At 38.8% G+C, this 20,753-nt stretch overlaps 1 protein-coding gene across 6 annotated transcripts in view; it reads right to left on the reverse strand.

Annotated features, from left to right (window-relative positions):
- Positions 1-331: 331 nt before the first annotated feature.
- Positions 332-20,753, reverse strand: part of LOC111867263 (zinc finger RNA-binding protein) — a 55,385-nt gene continuing 34,963 nt past the window's right edge. For 4 of the 6 annotated variants that reach the window (XM_033752613.1, XM_023856955.2, XM_023856953.2 and 1 more), the window contains 9 exons: positions 17,907-18,189; positions 16,902-17,091; positions 10,590-10,782; positions 5,303-5,456; positions 4,084-4,193; positions 2,809-2,904; positions 2,297-2,506; positions 1,766-1,907; positions 332-1,088 (listed from right to left, as the gene is read on the reverse strand). In XM_033752613.1, coding sequence (XP_033608504.1) covers positions 1,018-1,088; positions 1,766-1,907; positions 2,297-2,506; positions 2,809-2,904; positions 4,084-4,193; positions 5,303-5,456; positions 10,590-10,782; positions 16,902-17,091; positions 17,907-18,189 — 1,449 coding nt within the window. In that variant the 3' untranslated portion in view covers positions 332-1,017. Of the gene's footprint in view, positions 1,089-1,765; positions 1,908-2,296; positions 2,507-2,808; positions 2,905-4,083; positions 4,194-5,302; positions 5,457-10,589; positions 10,783-16,901; positions 17,092-17,906; positions 18,190-20,753 lie in introns of those variants that run through there. The other 2 variants (XM_023856954.2, XM_023856957.2) reach the window with 2 other exon arrangements.

Genomic DNA, 20,753 nt, shown 5'->3' on the forward strand with positions numbered 1-20,753 from the left:
TCCATTCTAGATTAGGCAGTTGTAGTCTCTTCAATTTACAAAAGATATATTTTCAGAAGGTCAAGTGTTTGGTAAGCAGCGAGAAATTGGTAGGTCAGTTTTTATCAGTTAAACAAGTCTTAACTATGTATTATTCAGCAGACACAACAAAAAAGTCTCAGATGAATATACATTCACAAATTAAAAGTTAACATTTGCCTTTCATGCCAAGACCATATTCATTCATTCATTCAATTTGCTTCAAGCATGGAAACATACGTAATAGGTCTGATATATTTCCAAAAGACATGATATTTAAAAAAGGACATTCTTGCTCAATCAAACAACCAGGTTGGTTTTTAGCTTCTATTTACAGCCATTCCCAATCCAGCACCATTTCTGTTAACAGTAACAATGCTGCTCATGACCCTGTGACAAATTTTTGATTATACTGTGCAGAAGTAACAAAAATTCCATCAATTATAAACTGCCAATGAACTTTCTTATATTACAAGATATGAGATAATGGAAACAAATTATTCTATTTTTATTCACAATGGCAAATACAGTGACAAATGGAATTTGCATCAAAGGAATGATAACTTGGAAACCTTAAAATATTCACTCATTAAACACAGAAATGTTTCCTACAGCTTAGTTACTCACCACTAAGTCAAAAATAATTCTCTAACAGAATTAAAAGCATCCCAAGACTTATTGGCTGGAACTTCATACTTCAGCTAACCAAGATGTATCAATTCGCGAAGAAAAATGTCTTACAATAGTCATGTGGCGCTTGGTATGAATAAGGTGACAATGTTATCAAAGTATATACGCAACTGACTGCAATGAGAACAATTATGTGCAAAATTCTAATAAACTGCAGCATGTATGACTGCAACTGCCAAAGGTTTACAGGCACATGAAAAACACTAAACAGAAAAGAGGTGAGTGACTTCTTCACACAATATTGTTCTAAGATGACATATTTTTAAGAATGCTACTGCAACATTCACTGATTCATATATGCATGGTTGTTCACTTTCCACTTTTCTCTGTCTCCATCTTTTCATCAACATCCTCCTTCTTATCCTTTTTCCCATCTCCAGCTGTGAAGTAAATTAAATAGTATAACATACATTGTACAACAACCAAGGAATACTGGGCTTTCAGAACTTTGTTCATCATCTGCTGTTCTGAACATGTTTCAGAAACTGGACCCATGTCCACAGACGTAAAAATGGGGAAGTACATTCTTGAACTGTGCGTATTAGAGAGAGAGAGAGATAAACTCAATTACTGAACTAAATGTACAAAACACCTAGCAACAGATTGTGTTAAAAGGGGTTGAGAGGAAAATCTGTAAAAAATGTGGAGGACACCCAATTAAATTCTGAAGTTAAAACTAGAAGGAAATTCAAAACAAAACCTACCAACCCAAGAAATGATTTCAAAAGCAGCAATGCATATAAATGCAACTTCTTTTAGTAGATATAAAACAGACCCCCCCCCCCTACTAAAAATGAAAATACATTCAAATTTTATGCATTGTGTCACGCTATTCTGTGATGGACAAAATCCAGGAACCCAGTAATTATAAATGTAACATGAACTGCTCAAAATGAATTTATTTCGTTCAACTTCAAAATCTGCATCACAAATTACTAGAAATATTAATAATATTATGAACTCTCCAACTGTACTTTCTGATGTCTCTAAGCAAGTTATTTTCAGATACTTACATACACACAGAATAAATGGAATAACCAAAGTACTGTGCCCTTACCTTCAGAGTCATTGCCTTCTCCACTGCTATTATCACGCCTACGTTTGCGATTGAATCTTCCACGGGTAAATTTTGGAGGTGGTAATGGATCCATTCCCAACACCTTGTGTATTTGACGGAAGGCTATCAATCGTAATGCATGCTGAAGGACAAAACCAAAAAAACACAGTTCACTGGAATCCTAACTGAATTCCCCCAACTGGTATATAGAAAGAAACGTAAGGTTTCTCAAAGGCACAATAAATTTTTGTATTAAAATAGGAAATCCCATATAAATTTAATGCAGAAACCTGCAACATATTGAAGGGTAAAACAAACTTTACCAGTTGTGCAATGCATTATTATGACGTGTCATCCAGTCAGGATTTTTTTTAACATCAATGTTACATTTTTAACCACCAGCTCTATAGAAATGGGAGGTTAAAAATTCTTTTTTCTGGATTGCAATGGTTAAAATAGTAACTCCTCCTAGATAGAAATTTCACTGCTGCACTCAATTTTTATGAAAAATGTACTATTTAGAGTATGAACCTGTGCTGAAGCAGTAATATCCTCTCTCTGCTGAGGCAGCATGTTCCCGGCAGCATCCGATGGATCCTTCTCACATGGATCCAAGAGACCTGGTCCACCTGGCAGAAGAATACCAGACGCCAGTGCTTCCATAATTCGGCGCAGTGCATCCCCAGGGCTCAGCGGCTGTGCAGCTGAACTAATAACTTTCTCTACGAGCAATTCCATCGCCTGCAATACAACATATGCATGAATGTCAAATGCGCAGATTTTCTTAAGATGGTGAAAGCAAACTGAGGGTAGGACAACCCTGAAGATGGAGGAAGAGTGTTCTTCCAAAACATTGGTATCCATCTATAAGACTACATAATGTCATAAACCACATGACCACAATATGAATCTTCAACATTGTGAATACTTCTGATCACACAGATAACATCCCATTCTTCTTCAGACAGCCTGTAGTACACTTCATTAAGTAACAATTATCTTCATGGCTCCAAAATAATCCCCCCCCTTACAAACTTTCTTACCCAGCTGTTAAGAGGCGCCCAGGTGGGAACTCGCTGACACAGATCTCGAAGGATTCGGATCACCATCACGCAGCTTTGCAGTCCAGTTGCCCTAGCCTGTGATGGGTGATGAATATATTACTCTATCAACGCAAAGAAATTCACACCACACATTTTATATTTTTACCTAATGTTCGTCCTACAGCTGAAAACATTTATTTAGACCGATGTGCATGCTAAACCACAAACGCCATTAACCACACTTCATACTCCCTCAAAAAATCAGTTTCAAATCTATTAAAACTCCCAAACCAACAACACTAAATCAAAAAAATACTGCCAGTTATTTCTTTTTTCCCTCTTCATTTATAACTAAACAGAAAATGTCTAACATGCACACTTCTTGCGATAAGTACGGACGAACTGTGGTATGTATTCATAGTGCACATGGAACTAACTGCAAACCCAATGGTGACACAATGCCCTGGGAACAAAGAGGATTCGCTTTTTGAGCGTATATTTGCTAACTTTCCAGCCTCATGTATCTCACACTGACAGTAGCAATGAAAAATCAGATGTAACAAAGTATATCCATTCTCAAATATAAACCCAATTATACGACTTTTTGTGTAACAAATACCCAACTGCAATAATCTATTACTGCATACAAACTTACATATATACAATAGTATGAATAACTACATTAAGAAAAATGTGTGGTAGTAATAAACTGCATACTGACAGAAAATATTACTAAGTAGGTGTAGTTAAAATCTTATATTACTCATAATTTACTGATAAAAAGTAAACAGCAAGTTTCTGTTTTTGCATGAAGTTATTACAAAATGTGCTTAGGGTAAAAGTGAAGAATCATGGAAACACAGTGCGTCTTGTTCAGGCGTTGCATCTGTATCTCAAGCAGAAGAAACCATTTCTCTTAATCAGTCACCTTTTGTTCAACTATCCCTTCTCCAACTTTTATAACACCTTACAATAATCATTCTGAGGACCAGTCACCTTTTGTTCAACTATCCCTTCTAAACATTTATGTCACCTTACAATAATCATTTCAAGGACCACCTAAATTTTAGGCAAGATGGGAAATGATTAAGCTCTGAATGACTTCTTGCACCAAGATAACAGCACACACTTAAAGTCGCCACCCTGTATCTCCACTATCCTTCAAGTGATATCTAAGTTAAAACTTGACAGACACAAGGCTGAAAAGTATAATTTAATCTGACATTTGATTTTCTTTTGTCTTGATTTAAACATAAAGGAGGAATTCCTTCAAACCTGGAACCACTTGGCATGCCTCAAAGCTGCCAGGGCATCCAAACATTTCTGCTTGTCGAGCACGTCTGGCGGATCCTTGGTGGCCTGCGCCTGACTCACAGACACTGAGTCTAGGGTCGGGGAAGAAAGATGGAAAAACAGCCAATCAGACAAAATTACAAAGGGTGTTTGACCATTGCGGTTTAACACACCTCACCATAGCAGTAAGTAAAACAGTTTCAAGTCTAGGGAGTAGGTCACAGATGCATGACTGAGGAGTTTACACAAGGAATGAGATGATGGCATCTTCTGCTGGAAGTCACTGGGAGGCTGTGGGTCTGCTGACTTAAAAAGACATATAATACATAATTTTCAACTGAATGTGGATAATAAGAAATAGAAGCAAACACTGGAAAAAAAAATTAATATAACACATGAGGAAATTAATTTTTGAGTAATGATTAATCAAAACAAATTTCTCTCTGGGTTATATTGGCGAATTGCAACACACGCTCAAAACTATCTCTACCACCTTCATTCAATTGCCATTTCTCACAACCAGTACCTAGAGGTCAGAAATATGTTGACAATTACAACTGAAGCATGGCTGCAACTCAGGTCATGACCTAAACCCAGTAGCTATGAAACTGTTTTTTCCCGCATGGTCAAAAATCCTTCCCATTTGTCACGGCGTTCAACGATTCCCCTTCTCGGTGGCTGTAAAGTCGACAGGATACCTAGAAACCTTAGCAGTAAGACAGCAGGCTCATGAAAAGAACAAACATTATCAGTGACAAAATTTATCCAACCTCAGATAGCAAGTAAGGAAGAATAGGAGCATGATCTCAAAATGTACTAATCACCCTACCTAAGTATGTACTTAAGGTTTCAGAATTTTATCCTTTTCTTGGCCTGGAATATGCTAGCCTGTCTTTCATACCAACAATATATGCACCATCAGGCTAGCATGTTTGGAGAATATCATCCCAGGGGCCACAATGATCTCTCTCTCCCTTTATAATCATTACACTTCACTAGAAACATTGCTAACTTAAAAGTCTTTGAACTGGAGAGATAACTTTGATCTGATTTTGAAAAATAAGTATCTGGGCGGCACAAGAGGGCCCAATGCACACACATGCTAACAAGCCTTCATGCCGCACCATCTTGCAATGGGCCCCTGGTTCGCTATCTCTATGGTACCTGCACTGCCGATGATGGCTCTTTTTCGTTTCCTTACCACCACTTCCTTCAAGAGTCAGTAACTGCTCACGCATAATTGGGGATGTCAGGGTTATTGTGACAGTGATATGTGGTTCTTTCACTCCCATTACAATAATAGCAGATTCTTCAAGTTTTCGATGCACCTTGTACGCATCTTCTGGAGCAACAACCTGGAATATGAACAACATGAATGAACTCTAGCAGAGAACATTAGTATTCTCAGGGTTAAATATTCAACTTGGTCTCTGACATTAAGGGAGGAACATAGGCTGAGGGTGTCTGAGGAAAATATAGGGACCAAAGAGAGATGAAGTGACAAGAGGTTGGAGAAAACTGCATAATGAGGAGCTTCATGTACTCATCTCCAAGTATAATTAGAATGATCAAGTTGAGGATGAGATAGGCGGGGCATGTAGCACAAAGGGGGGAGATGAGGAATGCATATAGCATATAGGGATAGCCAGAAGGAAAGAGAAAACCGGGAAGACCAAGATGTAGGTGGCTGGACAATATCAAAACGAATCTTAAGAGAGATTCTTGAATAGCTGCAGAACTTGCGGCTTCTCAAGAAGGGCTCAGCTCCATTATGGAGGGTTAAATATTCTCCAGCTGGTAGCACTTCGAAATGTTCCAGCTTTTATCTTGCTCTGGGTTCAAGACTTGAAAGACTGCACTTAGTATCAATGTGTCGGTGATTACAAGGGCCATAGAACATTGTCATGAGTTGCTCAAAATGCAGAAATGCAATATCAGGAAAACTTCAACTGTTGGAAGATAAGTGGCAGTAAGGTTATGGAGCACAGACAGGGGTAGGGAGGTATACATTTAGAGGATGAGCAATTTCAGAAACAGACTGTGAAATAATTAGGCAAGTTAAAACTGAATTTTCAGATGTCAGATTCCAACTGTCTGAACTGAAGAATGCACATGCAGTTCTGATGAACTGCTGCAAGACGCACCACAGTCAAGAAAACGGTAACATCTTGGCAAAAGTGACGTTAAGTCCAGCAGTTTAATAAAAACAAATGTGTAAAATAAGAGCAGCAACATTATTGGACTGAACATGGAGTGGACTTCTAAGACATCCAATTATAAGTAGTTACTATAGGATTCTGACGATGGTGTATAACACACAGGGATATTGGGTTTTCAGACTTTATCCATTGTCCTGGTTTTTAAGATATCTTAAAAACCAGGACAATGGATAAAGTCCGAAAACCCAATATCTCTGTGGGACATCCAATTATGCATTTTATAAACAGTTCTGTGCAACAGGCTGTTTACGTAAAGGGGAAGTTCTCTGAACGAAACTGGAGTACCAGCTTGAAGCCTATAGGGTTACCAATCCTGCACACATTAAACACCTGAAACACTAACTTCAATTCCTACAGTTCTAGTTTAACGTCTAAATGTTCGGATGTATTTTGCCTGATTATTACACAATATATTTTCAAAACATCATTTGTGCACATTCTGTATGGAACAGAGAAATTAAATGTGATACTTCCCATCTTACAGCACCAAGAAAAATTAATCTGCATAATGCCTGAACCCAGTCTGACAGTGATACTGTTGTTCCTGACATAGCCACATGTTGGACAGAGAAGTTTTTACATCTTCAATTCTGCCAGGTATAAAGTCGGTGCCCCATATCTAAAGCTAACAGGAAAATTATAGAATATAAACTGTGTTCTTTCACCTGCTTTCCATTCCTATTAAATTACATAAAAGCTTATTACAATAATGGATCTGCAAAGGGAAATTAAACGCTTCTGAACCCTTACAAATACACTTCAATCCTGTGTAAACAAACAGTACTAAAAAAAGGTTAAAAATTGGAAGATTAGTCGTGTAAATACTGTAAAACAGTAGGCATGTGCAAGAATCACTATTTCAATGCAAAAGATTTGAATGATTTTCAAGAATACTGTCTACTATTCACAATGCACTAAAATGTAATCCTAATCCCTAGTAATACCAATGGAAACTTTTCATAAGAATTATTTTAAAAATCGAATTTCCTTTTTCACCGGAGAAAAGGCGTAGCATGGGGGGACTGTTTTTGTTGAGATCATAGCAATGCCAACAATACAATTCTGATGGTTCGGGTAGTTTGCGTACTACTAGACAAAACAAGAAAAATTTATCTGCAAACCCTTGCTGAGTCTGAGACTGAAAAATAAACGTTCAAATTCACTTTCCCAAAAATTTTGGCTCAAAGAAGGGGCAGATGAGTGGCAAGGTTATGAAATGATAAAAGAGCACAAAAATCCCTTTCGCTTAACCTTCGGACTGCCAGACCCCACCACAAATCTGATATATATGCCTACACTGCTGATGGAGTAAAGGCAGTTGCACAGGAAACCCCACACTTCCTCACATTACCTTCAAATGACCAAAGGTACAGAGAGCCTGAATGCCTGTAATTTTCTCTAAACATAGGTATGTGGCCTGTTCAAGAACTTTTGAACTATTCTTTTTATTATTTTTTCAGACATGCCTGCAACTGAGTGAGCCTTACTGCCTTCAAAGTACTCCCCACCTGCACTGATGCGCCACTTCCAATTCTGTTGTGCCTTTTTCAGAATCATGCGTAGCTCCAACTGCAAATTTTTCATAATCTCTGACTCATAGGCCTTTTAAAGTGGATTTCAGTTTTAAAAATAAGAAAAAGCATGCTAGGCCAGGTCAGGGGAGTAGGGTGGCTGAGGAAGCACAGTTGTGTTCGCCTTGGCCAAAAAGTCACAATCAGTAGCAATGCATGTGCTGGTGAATTATTATGATGGAGGACACAGGAGTTGTTTCTCAGTAACAGGCTTTTTTTCTATTGACATTTTCTCCTAGACATTTCAGCACTTCCAGATAATACCAGTCATTCACTGTTTGCCCTGACTTGCACATGAGTGTCGACACATAATGCTGAGGGCCATCCCAAACGCAGATCAGGTCTTGATTGCTGACCATCCTCAAATTGCTTAAAACATTCATAATGCGTATGGGTCATGCACCCATCACCGTGAACATTTTACATAATTTCATGAGTGTATAAATTTTCCCTAGTTTGAAGCAAAACTTAATGTTAATATGCTGCTCATGAATATCAGCTATCTCAAATATCAAAAGACACACTCGAACAAATAGCTCTACGGTGATGACTAATCACAGCGGGATGACGCAACAAAGATGATGATTAGGAAGCACGCCACTAGGCAGCACAACTTACCTGATATTGCTAAGACGTTGAGCTGGCGTGCTATTTCAAAAGTTCCACAACTTTTGGAACAGACAATGTATATCACACTTGTTAATATCTGGTGATAGAAATACCTGTATTAAGTGATTAACCTTTAAGGTAGGAATGTTAGGTATATCTAACAGCAAGTAACACACTCATGTTAGATTTATATATTGCAGCATACGTTCTCTTTGGGAGTGCTGACAGTTTGATCTTGCGGTTGAAACCAATAAAAAAACCCATGCAAGTCAGTGCTTCATTCCTTGGCTGTGAACAATGAAAATGTTTATCACGGTACTGGCTTCTGTATTATTTACGTTTAGATATGACTGTTTATGACTGGGTCAGCCAAACAGAGCACACCTTTGTCTTGAGAACTGAGAAGTAAATGTTCATCTAAGCATGCTGATTAGTGCTACTTGATCTTGCAAGGAAGTGGGTCGTTTTCAAGGATTTGTTTCAGTAGCGAATTATCAGTCAGAAAGTTAGTATCCAACTGCCATTTACTTATAAAACATTTTTATTTTGTGCCTCGGTAGAGGTATAAAGTCATTGAAGACAACAATGCACATATGGGCTTTGTGCATAAATATGATAGGATGGTAAATAGTTGCGGGCAATGGAAATCAAAGAAACTGTTTTTCCACATTCTAGACATGACTATTCATTGCAGAAGTCATGTAGAGGAAAAATGACACATAAAAAAAGCATCAAAATCCTAGCACAAGATTTGATTGTACAGTCGCGTGAGGTGAATATCACAGTCAGTGGCCAAGTTCATCTGGGGACAAACTTGAGTCGACTAGAGGTGAAATGATACATGATATAACTCTGTCCTAAGTGCAAAACCATATTTATAGGTCTTTCATTTTGTTCGCCTTTATACACTACATGTTTCGGCCCCAAACGGCCATCACATGTATACACTCACGTATCTGTTACACTGCACTTATTTATAACATTTAAAATTTAAAAACATAGGTCTACCTGCTTGTTCCTTTCGTTATTACCAAAATCTACTTTGATGATATCTTTGTTATTTACACGCGTCAATTTTGATTTCTCTGAATTGGCACTTATAAAATCTTCAGTTCTAATTTTAAATCCTTTAAAAATTTTTTCACTAAATTTTAAATTGTCAGGCTTACTCACCCTATGTCTATAGTGCTGTAGCGGCTTCTTCTTGTTTCTACTACTGTACAGGTGTTATTCTGTGTAGTCTCCTTGTGTGCGTGCCGCTGCTTCTCTTTACTACGTGTGCTTAGGATGGAGTTATATCATATATTGTATAAAGTGCAACAGGATGCTTAAATATAACATCAGAGGTGAAACATTTGCAACACTGGCCATCCAAAGGGAAACAAAGACATCGTGTGCGTTTGCTAAATAAGAAAACCAGGAGCACCCTCTTCTATTGTAAAAAGTGTGATGTTGGTCTGTGTGTTGAGGACTGCTTTGACCAGTGGTGCATGCATGTCAGAGTGTGAGCACTGAATGGAGTTATAATAAACTGTGAAGTGACGCAGTTTATACTAGCGCACAGTCTGAACAAAGGATTATAGTATATAGTGTGATTATTTTTTACAAAATCAACATGTCTGAAGTTGAGGAAAAACTACANAGAAAATTTTGTTTTCATGCTGTTTTTAGTTTGTATTTCTATATTGCATAGAATGGAAAATACGTATTTTTTTCTGAAAGTCTGTAACTTTAAAGACTTAGGGCCATTTGATTTCTGGCTGAAGCAGACTCAACAATTTAAAAGTCTGTAATTCAGAGGTTAAATCAAGCCTATTTCTTCAGCTGTAACAGTTTTTAACACAAGTAAGCCAAGCATAAGATAAATCACCTCAACAGCAGAGGACTTAAGGAAACTGAGAACCAGACATAATGTATGTACTTCAGACAGGCAGTGCAAAGCTAATAGGCACTTCTTGTTGCAAAGGCCTAGAAGGTCCTCTTCTGAAGCAGGAATTGTACAATTCCCAATACAGTATTTGGATTTAGGAACTGCGGCATAATTCATCTGCTACCTCTACAGAGATGAATGAAATAGTATCATACATACCTGGAGCTGCTTGGGGAGATTCTCAACCACCTTATTAAGGAGAGTCCTAGTAGGCTTCTCTGCACATAGTACGACGAGATTCACAGCTGTATCACCATGCAGGAGCAGACCCTTAGCCAAGACTCCGACACGCATAACACCCTTCAGTACACGTGGTACCTGACTGTCATCCTTATCCCGATGAAATGAGAATCTGTAATGAATTTAATAGCATAAGACACAAATTCCAGGGCCCTTAACCTTTTTCTTAAATGCCAAATTATACCAAGGCCATGGAAAGAAAGAAGTTCCATGGATAGACAACCTCAACAATTCTCTCCTTTTTAGACAAATCATCACCAGAGAACGCAAAGTGACAGACTCTAAGGCCTGCCATTTAAACATAAGCCAAATAAACAGGGAGGCACATCCTTTAATGAAGTTGGAACAAAGATGAGCATAAGACACGAAGAGCACAAATCAGATCTGAAAGTTTGTAACAAAACAAACTCTGTAGTTCTAGTTTGCAAGCGAACTATACCCACTGAGTGACCAGCCCTTGTCGGCAAAATCAGTGGTAAGAATTCATGCCTACAGATCCAGAGGTCGCAGGGGTGATTCCTGGCGCTACTAAATTTTCTGAGAAGCAGTGGGTCTGGAACAGGGTCAACTCAGCCTTGTGAGAATAACTGAGGACCTATTTCAAGAAAATAGCCGCTCCAGTTTAAAAAACCGAAATTATGGCCATGGGGATTTGTTGCATTGACCACACAACATCCTCTAACCACAAAAGCTGGAAATCTTTGTGACAATGGTATATTAATAAAATTACAGACTTTTTGGACAGTAGCCATCGTTTCATTTTTTATTTATGAGGGTAAGTCAATAAGTAAGTTACAAATGGATATAGAACTTAAATAAGGGTACTGATTTGAAAAATGCTTTCATTTCTCAACATAATCTCCCTGTACAATGAAGCACATGTCCCATCGTTTCACAAGCCCCTTAAAACCAGCAGCATAAAATACTTTGAGCTGCTGTCGGAACCAGGTAGTGACTTCCCTTTCTACAGCTTCGACATTAGGAAAATGTTCAGCCGGAAGATGTTGAAGAGGGCCGAACAAATGGAAGTCACTTGGAGCAAGGTCAGGGCTATATGGAGGATGCTCGAGGACATCCCATTTGAAATTTCACAGCGTCTCATTTGTCTTGTTGGCAGTATGGGGACGCGCGTTGTCACGCAAGGGGAACACGCCTGTGGTGAGGAGTCCTGGTCGCTTCCGTTGAATGGCCTTACGAAGTTTCCTGAGGATGTAAATGTTCCCTGTAAAAGGAAGTCGCCACCTGGTTCCAACAGCAGCCCAAAGAATTTTATGGTGATGGTTTTCAGGGGCTTGTGAAACGATGGGACAAGTGCCTCAATGTACAGGGAGATTATGTTGAGAAATAAAAGCATTTTTCAAATCAGTACTCTTATTTGTTTAAGTTCTTTTCCATTTGTAACTTACTTATTGACTTATCTATGTAAAACATTTCATGGATTCTGCTGCAAGTATCAGACATTATCTCCGCCAAATGCACGTGTGGACACTCAGGTTGGTTGGGCACTGCATTGTTTTTTATATTAACCTTTATGCTGCTGAGCCCACAATACTACAGGCATGGTTCATCATGGCGCCCTTGCTGCGCACTCATTCCTACGGGTGCAAGCTTCAGAAACATGTACGGTTCAAACTAATGTTCTTAATGTGTTCAACAGAACTGCCAGGCATACACTTCCATCCCTTGTGACCACAATGAACTACAAGTCAGACCTCTTGCTGTGTTTGTATGCCACCTGCACAGGAATTTATAAACTAAATAAATACTCTACTCCACTGAAGAATAGTAAATATATATCTAGATCAGCCATAACCAATTTATCATGCAAGATTTAGTATGCAGTATGTATTATTCAAATTTCTACTCGATTTCCCTTTATTTTCATAAATGAGCATTACAGGATTAATTCAGAACAGGGGGTTATGCTAAGCTTTATTCACCCAGCAGTAAAAGGGTCAAGACTGTTCACCTGGTCCTCACATTAAGTGAGAACAAAAACATGTTCTCTACTAATTATCCGCTCTATTGGAAAGATGAATGCCAATAACAACACCGGCACTGGTTCTTTGCTACAAAAATGTTAATATCTGGGCATATTTCACAAGTAGCAATATGGAGGAACCTATACAATCCTAAAACTTTCTCGTCTTCCATCAAGTTGGTTTCTGGACACATTCTTACTAACATTCACGACAGAATTGTCCACAGAGATAGCGTACTTCCAAGCACGGGTTTTCTAAACACTAGAAATTTATCAACATGTAAGAGAGCTTATAAAGTCAAGAAGCATATCTCAAAATTTACTCTTCAGTTCTTCACTGCACTGAAATCTATCGTCTAAAACTGACATCTATCTTAACAGTTACAACATTAACACTGAATGGCACTGAAAAGACACTGAAAACAGCCTCATATTTTTTTCTGAATTTCTTCTGTATATTTCTTAGTGCCAGCTTTCTCATTCTTACAGTTGGGAACTGTGCCATATTATTTGATTCTAACTGGAGATCCCACAGTGAAAGCTTATTTTCAAATGTCTATTTTGGCAAACATTTAAAAGTAAGACAAGCTAGTTCAATCCCTGTATAATTGCTATTCAGTTCATTACTACTGACATACATCAATGCAGAATGCAAAACTGTACATCCAGCCATGTTCAGTAAAATGGAGAAAAAGATTTTCCTTCATATCCACAAATTGGATCACCATTTTGATATATCTAATTCACCAAAACACACTAATACTTGCACATTTCTGACAAATTTCATACCTGGAAATACAGGCATATTTGGCTTAATTAAACACTCACCCAAAATTATAAATACTGAGAATGCTGAAAAATAAATATACAAATTACAACGTCCAGCACTTTCCTAACCTTGTGTACAATAGAGAAACAATTAGTAAAAATAAGCTGTTACACAAAAATAAGTATATTTATTAGATCTAAAAGTCTGTGACAATGGTATATTGCTACAAGTATTGGGCTTTTGGAAATTATTCATCCTCCTGCCTATCTCTAAAAACTACTCTATTTTTCAAAACAACGCTTTTGAGACTGGATTCTGTCCCCATCCTCAGCTAAAACCTTCCCAGTAGGGTCCAATAGATAGAGCTCGTCCCTATCTCCAGACACCTATGCCAGTTTCAAGATGGGGTACATAAATCAAACACGACACAAACCATCTGCGAGAGCTAAGAAAATACTCAGGTACTGAAACTCCACACGTATGGGGTTTTGCACCAGGGAACTATCACAATAGAAATTGTCACTGGAGAGTAAAAATAATCCTTATTATACTAAAACAAGAAAAGCAAATTTCTTTCCACTCCAAATACACTTGACAGCGTTGTAGCCTCTTGACTTCTGCTGTGATGATGGGAGAGATATCCAAACTGGGTTGACTGATTGGATGGTCCAGCAGAGACCTGTGGGCTGACTACTTGTATTTGCTGTATGTGGTGTTGGACTTAATCGGGAAGACCTTCGCTTCATTCCAACAGATTTTGTGGTCTTCCTCGTATGCACGTTGGGCTAATTTTGATTTATCAAGCAAACCCTATGTCAAGTTATATTTGTGTTCCTTAATGCGTACTACAAAGGGTCTGCATGTTTCACCAGTTGTTTCTGACGCAGTTGCATGGGATGCTATACACACACTACTTCATCTGCTGGGCATCTCTAACAGGTTCAGTTTTCAACAATGTCCCATGGTGTGCATGTTTAGTTTTGAAGATGGTACTGATTTGGAAATGGTTCCCAACACATCTCAATTTCTCGGAGGTGCCCTTAACATATGGGATGACTACAGTGTTCTGGTATACTGTGTCTCAAGAGGGACGATTTCTTGCCGATGGCTTCATTACAGAGTCAATGAACTCTTTTGAATATTCACTGAGCATCAGATCATGTCTTATGTTTCTAATTTCATTGTCGAAATCCTTCTGGTTTTGGCATGACCTTCACTTGGTTGACCAAACTATGAACAACTCTTTTTACATGATGTGGGTGGTTGGACTTGAAGTGAAGCTAACGAGTATGAGAACGCTTTCGATACACTTTTGTGAGCAGTTTTGGACCTTCCCATACTTGGACCTTTTGGTTATGGAGTGGGGTCTAAAACTGACCACAAAAATGTACTGAAATCCTACCCATACTGGTTGTTACCTTCACTTCAAGTCCAACCACCCGCATCATGTAAAAAGGGGTGGCATTCATAGTTTGGTCAACTGAGCGAAGGTCATGCCAAAACCAGAAGGATTTCGACAATGAAATTAGAAACATAAGACATGATCTGATGCTCAGTGAATATTCAAAAGAGTTCATTGACTCTGTAATGAAGCCATCGGCAAGAAATCGTCCCTCTTGAGACACAGTATACCAGGGCACTGTAGCCATCCTGTATGTCAAGGGCACCTCTGAGAAATTGAGATGCATCAGGAACCCTTTCCAACTCAAACTAAACATACACACTGTGGGACATCACTGAAAACTGGATTCATTAAGAGATGCTCAGCAGATTAAGCAGTGTGTGTATAGCATCCCATGCAACTGCGGCAGATGTTACATTGGCGAAACAAGCAGACTCTTTGAAGTATGCATTACGGAACAAAAATATAACTTGACATGGGGTTTCCTTGAAAAATCAAAATTAGCCCTACATGCATATTAGCAAGGCCACAAAATATGTTGGAATGAAGGGCAGGTCTTCCAGACTGAGCCCAATACCACATACAGCAAATACAAGTTATCAACCCACCTGTCTCTGCTGGACCATCCAGTCAGTCAACCCAGTTTGGATATCTCTCCAAACCTGGACTCCCATCATCACAGCAGAAGTCAAGAGACTACAACGCCATCAAGTGTATTTGGAGTGGAAAGAAATTTGCTTTTCTTGTTTTAGTACGATATGGAGTATTTTTTCTATCCAGTGAAAGCACAATAGATCACTGCAGGTTGGGGTGCAAGGGCCAAGAAGGCCCACCCCTTATACATTCCTTCATTCTCTCCGGTGATTATTTCTATTGTGATAGTTCCCTGGTGCAAAGCCCCATATGTGTGGAGTTTCAGTAAATGAGTATTTTCTTAGCTCTCGCAGATGGTTTGTGTTGTCTGATTTATATACCTTCTTGAAACTGGCATAGGTGTCTGGAGATAGTGACTAGCTCTATGTGACCCAACTGAAGTTTTAGCTGAGGACTGGGACAGAATCCAGTCTCCAAAACATTGTTTTGAAAAATAAACAGGGTGGTTTTTAGATATAGACAGAATGAATGCATAATACTTGTAGTATATGAGGGGGTACCCAAAAGAAACCGAACTTATTTTTTTTTAAACTTATTTATTCAAATTGTAAGCACAAACCTTCAATTCCCTTCAAAGTACTCTCCAGTTACACTAATACACTTGTCTAGTCTTTTATTCCATTTTTCAAAACATTGTCTAAATTCATCTTTTGAGATGCTTGACAGCACCTCCGTCGTTTTTTCCTTTCATGTCTCTTTTCATTCGAGGAAACAAAAAAAAAAGTTGCACGGGGCGAGGTCGGGTGAGTATGGAGGGTGAGGAACAGGGGTCATACCATTTTTGGTCAAGAACTGTCATACGGACAGGGCTGTGTGAGCAGTGGCATTGTCATGATGGAAAAACCAGTCACCCGACTGCCACAAATCTGGCCACTGAGCTCCAAGTCACTCTCGACAGCTCCACAATTTCTTCAATGGTCTGTCGTCGATCTTCCTTGATGATTTCACGAATTTTTTCAACATTTTCATGCGTTCGGGCCGTGGATGGATGACTAGAACGAGGTTTGTCATCAATTGACATTTCACCATTTTTGAAACAGGAAAACCACTCAAACACTCGAGTTTTCCCCATAGCATCGTCCTTGTACGCCGTTTTTAACATTTCAAGAGTTTCTGTTCCACTTTTCCCGAGCAAAAAGCAGAATTTCACCGCCGCACACTGTTCACGAAAATCTGCCATTGTAAAAACGACGATCACACAAAACAGTTGTCACTATAAACTCTGCCAAAACTAGTCCTTGCCTTCTGAAGGAACGGTAGTCGGTTTATCGACTCAGGAATGTTAGCTCTATGCACTCATAGCGGCAAAACGCGGTACTACAAAAGCTCTGCCCACAAAAAAAAATTAGTTCGGTTTCTTTTGGGTACCCCATCGTATTTACTACTTTAACTATAAGAACACTTCCATAAAGCAGAATAACTTACAGATTCCCATCACGACCATCTTCCTTCTTGTCTTCTTTCGACATATCTGGTTTAGGTTTCTCTACAGGTTCTGTTTTATTTGTCATTGCTGATGATGGTACTGGACCTTGGCCTGCAGGCTTAGCTACTGGTGAGGCTCCAGGAACTACCTTGGTTCCAACAGCAGGTTTCAATCCAGGCGCAGGTTTACCTGAACAGATACTTGAAACTAGATTAAAGTAATAATTAATATTGCACTTGTTATAAAACTTTTTGCTTACATAAGGCATTCTAACTGCTTACCAAGTTGCTCAGACATGATAATAGGGAACAAATTAATTTTCTTCAGTTGTTCATCAAAGCGAGCTAGGTATGTCATCATAGCAACTAATCACGTGCATTAGCAGAGCCTGTTGAAATTTCAATGAGAAACTGTTGCAGTGATCATCTTTACTGAATCAAGCATAAAATCTATTATTTGTGTACACGTGCAAATATTATTTTTGTCTACAAATATTAACTTTGCCAATAATACCTAATCTCTGTCATTTTAAACCAGGCAACACTGCTATCTATAGGAACACTGTGTTTCAAACACACTGATGGGCCATGCTGCTCAATTACATTTCGGTGTGCACCAGGTGATATAAACCTGCTTTTATGAACACATTTTAAAACAACAGAAGTAGTACATGCTGGAGAAAATATTGCATACACATCTACAAGGCCTCTACTCTGCGATCATGAACTAAGAAATTATTCTTACACAAATCAGCAAATAGAAAGTTGATGTGTGCACGAGAAAGAGAACTGCAGGGCCCTGACACCCACCAACAGTCAGAAAAACACAAGGATTCTCGTGAACTGTCACCAATGTGTTAAGCAAAGGCGAACACTGCAATACTGACTTAAGCATTCTACTGCCATTTTCTGCTTTTATTTGCAGCTACTTGTTAACACACACTACAATGATATGAAGCATTAATCTCTTACACATACTACAATTTTGCAAAATTTGTTATGTACCTATTGTGCCAGTTTTAACTGGTGGTGTTCCAACCTTGGCCCCAACACCTATTGCAGTCTTAGCACCTGTGCCAACAAGAGGCTTAGGCACAGCTGTCTGTTTAGCTGCAGCAGTAGCCATGTCTGCTAAATGGTCTGACACAAATTTCAGTGCCTTCTCAGTGTGTGATACGATACGCTGAACAGCTTGCAGCTCATCTTCTTTTGGGTAGATCTCAGCATGTCGAGCAATTACGTGACGGTCGTCACTTGAGTCAGGACGACGTACAGGCTGGGGGAAAAACTGCAAGATACAATGAATGAAGACGACTTCAATTCACAACGGATACATTCACAACATTTCCCTCCGGGGCTTAACTACTATACCTTACGCAGAATCCGGCATGTAGCAACACATTTCACCTTGGTTCTTCTTTCCTTGTTTTTATTAGGCTGTCAGTTCAGTGTGCATCAAACAGAAGGCAAGCCAAACATCCCCAACATTATTTTATTTGCACTTTATTTATCATCATTACCAGTACCTACACAGTACCAGGTAACTGGAAAGGATGTGGAAGGCAGCTGCTGTGGTCACACTCTTCCTGCTATTTATCAGTAGTGAACGAGGAAATTCACAGAAGAACTTCAATAGTTCATGTCCCAGCTGAGATTTGAACTGGGTGCCTTCCAAATATAAATCAGGAGTATCAACACTTGAGCCCACTCTCCTGTTTCATCTCCACAAAGTCAATCATTCTCTTAACTTCCCAATGAACCTACTATATCAGGACATTTGTTTGGTTACCGTAAGTAGTTAAAATCTGCCAAGTTAGATAATTATATCTGCTTCAAAGCCATAATCCACATACTGCCAGACCATAAAATAAAGAGATAAACTATAGCATAAACATAAGATTGAAGAATCCCACGAAAAACAAGAACACACTGGTGACCTATACCTAAAAATCTGGCAGCACAGAACAGAACATAACAAAAAGCAAAAGGGGAGGGGAGAGATAACTCAATTTTAATTTCATTTAAATTTTTTTTTTTTAATTTTAATATGCAATACATTTTATAACATAATGGCAATATATTGTGACGTATTTGCACTATGCAGGAAACCCCCTCCCCCGCCAGCGGTGACATAACAGCACTTCCAACTGTGACGTAACACGGGACACCGCTGTTGACACAGGCAACAGGGAACGGTATAAAAAGCTGGCTGAGCAGTATGTGACCAGGGAGTGTGCAATCAGGAGTGACACAGTGCAGACTGTGAAGTCGCTGAGTCAGTTGCAGTCTAGCATTTGCCGGAGTGAGTTGAAGTCCACTGTTATTTAGTTGTGTCGAGTGAATGGCAGTGACTCCAGCAGGATAAGTAATTGTGAACTGTGTGAGCATAAGAGCAAATTTGCAATAAATTTGCTTGGTCCAAGATGGCATAAAGTTATCTGACGCATGACCTACCCAACATGTGACAATATAAATATACAACATGCAAGTTTCATGTGCCTGATGATGGCTGCAAATGTAGTACACTCAACTCTCGATTATCCGGGGGCGGATAAACCGGTTTGAAACTTAACCAGGGCTTTTTTGAGGCTTATATGTTGGTTTAATATTCATTCACTTTTGTTTCACATGGTGAGTTGTAACACTGTTTTCGCACTAGTGTGAACCGAGCTCTGCATTTTTTGGTCCCCTGTAAAAGGAAGCGTGTTGTGATAAGTATTGAACAGAAACTCATGTGAACCAGGCTTCGAATTGTTAAGCAGTGGGGGTGCAGCCAGAAGAGCGGGAAGAAAGTCAGGATGAGGAAGATTTGGACGCTGCTGCTAGTAAGAAAATATCACATGGCGCTGCTCTTAATCATTTGGAATCCTTACTAGACTATCTTGAGAGTGAAGAGAAGAGTTTATTAAGTGACAAGCTAATATTATGTAGGCTCTGTACGGATATCCGTAAAAAGGAAAATGCCACAAAAAAGCAAACGACAATATTAAATTTTTTTTAAGTGTTAAGTGTGAATATTCGTAAAAAGTGTTGGATGTTGTTGAACACTGTGATCGAAATAACTAATTCATACTTCTGTGTAATGTAAAAAAAGTATTACATAGGCCATGAGATGACATAAAAATGAGGTTGAATAAATTTAAATACAGGTAGGCCTATAGTATTATGAAAGTACAGTATTACAGTACTACTTTTAATAAAATCTGTCTCAACTGGCTTTTCGATTAATCGTGATTTCCATCCCCATCATTATCCCAAATAATCGAGAGTTGAGTGTATATGCAAACATATGGTGTTTATACCAGAATTCTGGCTGAATAATAATACAAATTATGAACGCCACTGGCATCTGTATGTTAGGGTTAATACTCGCAATTAATGGGAAAAACTATTAACAAACATTTTAACTTCAATGGCTGGGTGACAAGATGTCCGTGGCTTCACAGAAATGTATCCTGAATTTACTACCCTTAATGCATTTGCGGAGATGTGACCTATTGTAGTGGCCAATAACCATTCCCATTCTTAACCCTTTGACGTGGTCATTTAAATTCCGCGGCCGCGGCTCCTGCGGTAATATATTCAGCCGGCCATTTAAATTTTGCTCGAAAATTATTTATTCATCATTGTTCTTAATTTCTATGAGATAGGAACATGAAACTTTCACTAAAATGATCTTAAATGGTGGTTTTATAACCTTACCTTATAATATGGGCGCCCTGTATCTCGGCCATGGAAGCAGGTTGTTTAGTATTTCAGCAGTGAATGGTACGCCTTGAAGGATGAAACTTTCACTAAAATGATCTTAAAAGATGGTTTTTATAACCTTACCTTATAATATGAGCGCCCTGT

This window comes from Cryptotermes secundus, unplaced genomic scaffold (assembly GCF_002891405.2).
Source record: "Cryptotermes secundus unplaced genomic scaffold, Csec_1.0 scaffold1356, whole genome shotgun sequence".
Classification (NCBI taxonomy): Eukaryota; Metazoa; Arthropoda; class Insecta; order Blattodea; family Kalotermitidae; genus Cryptotermes; species Cryptotermes secundus.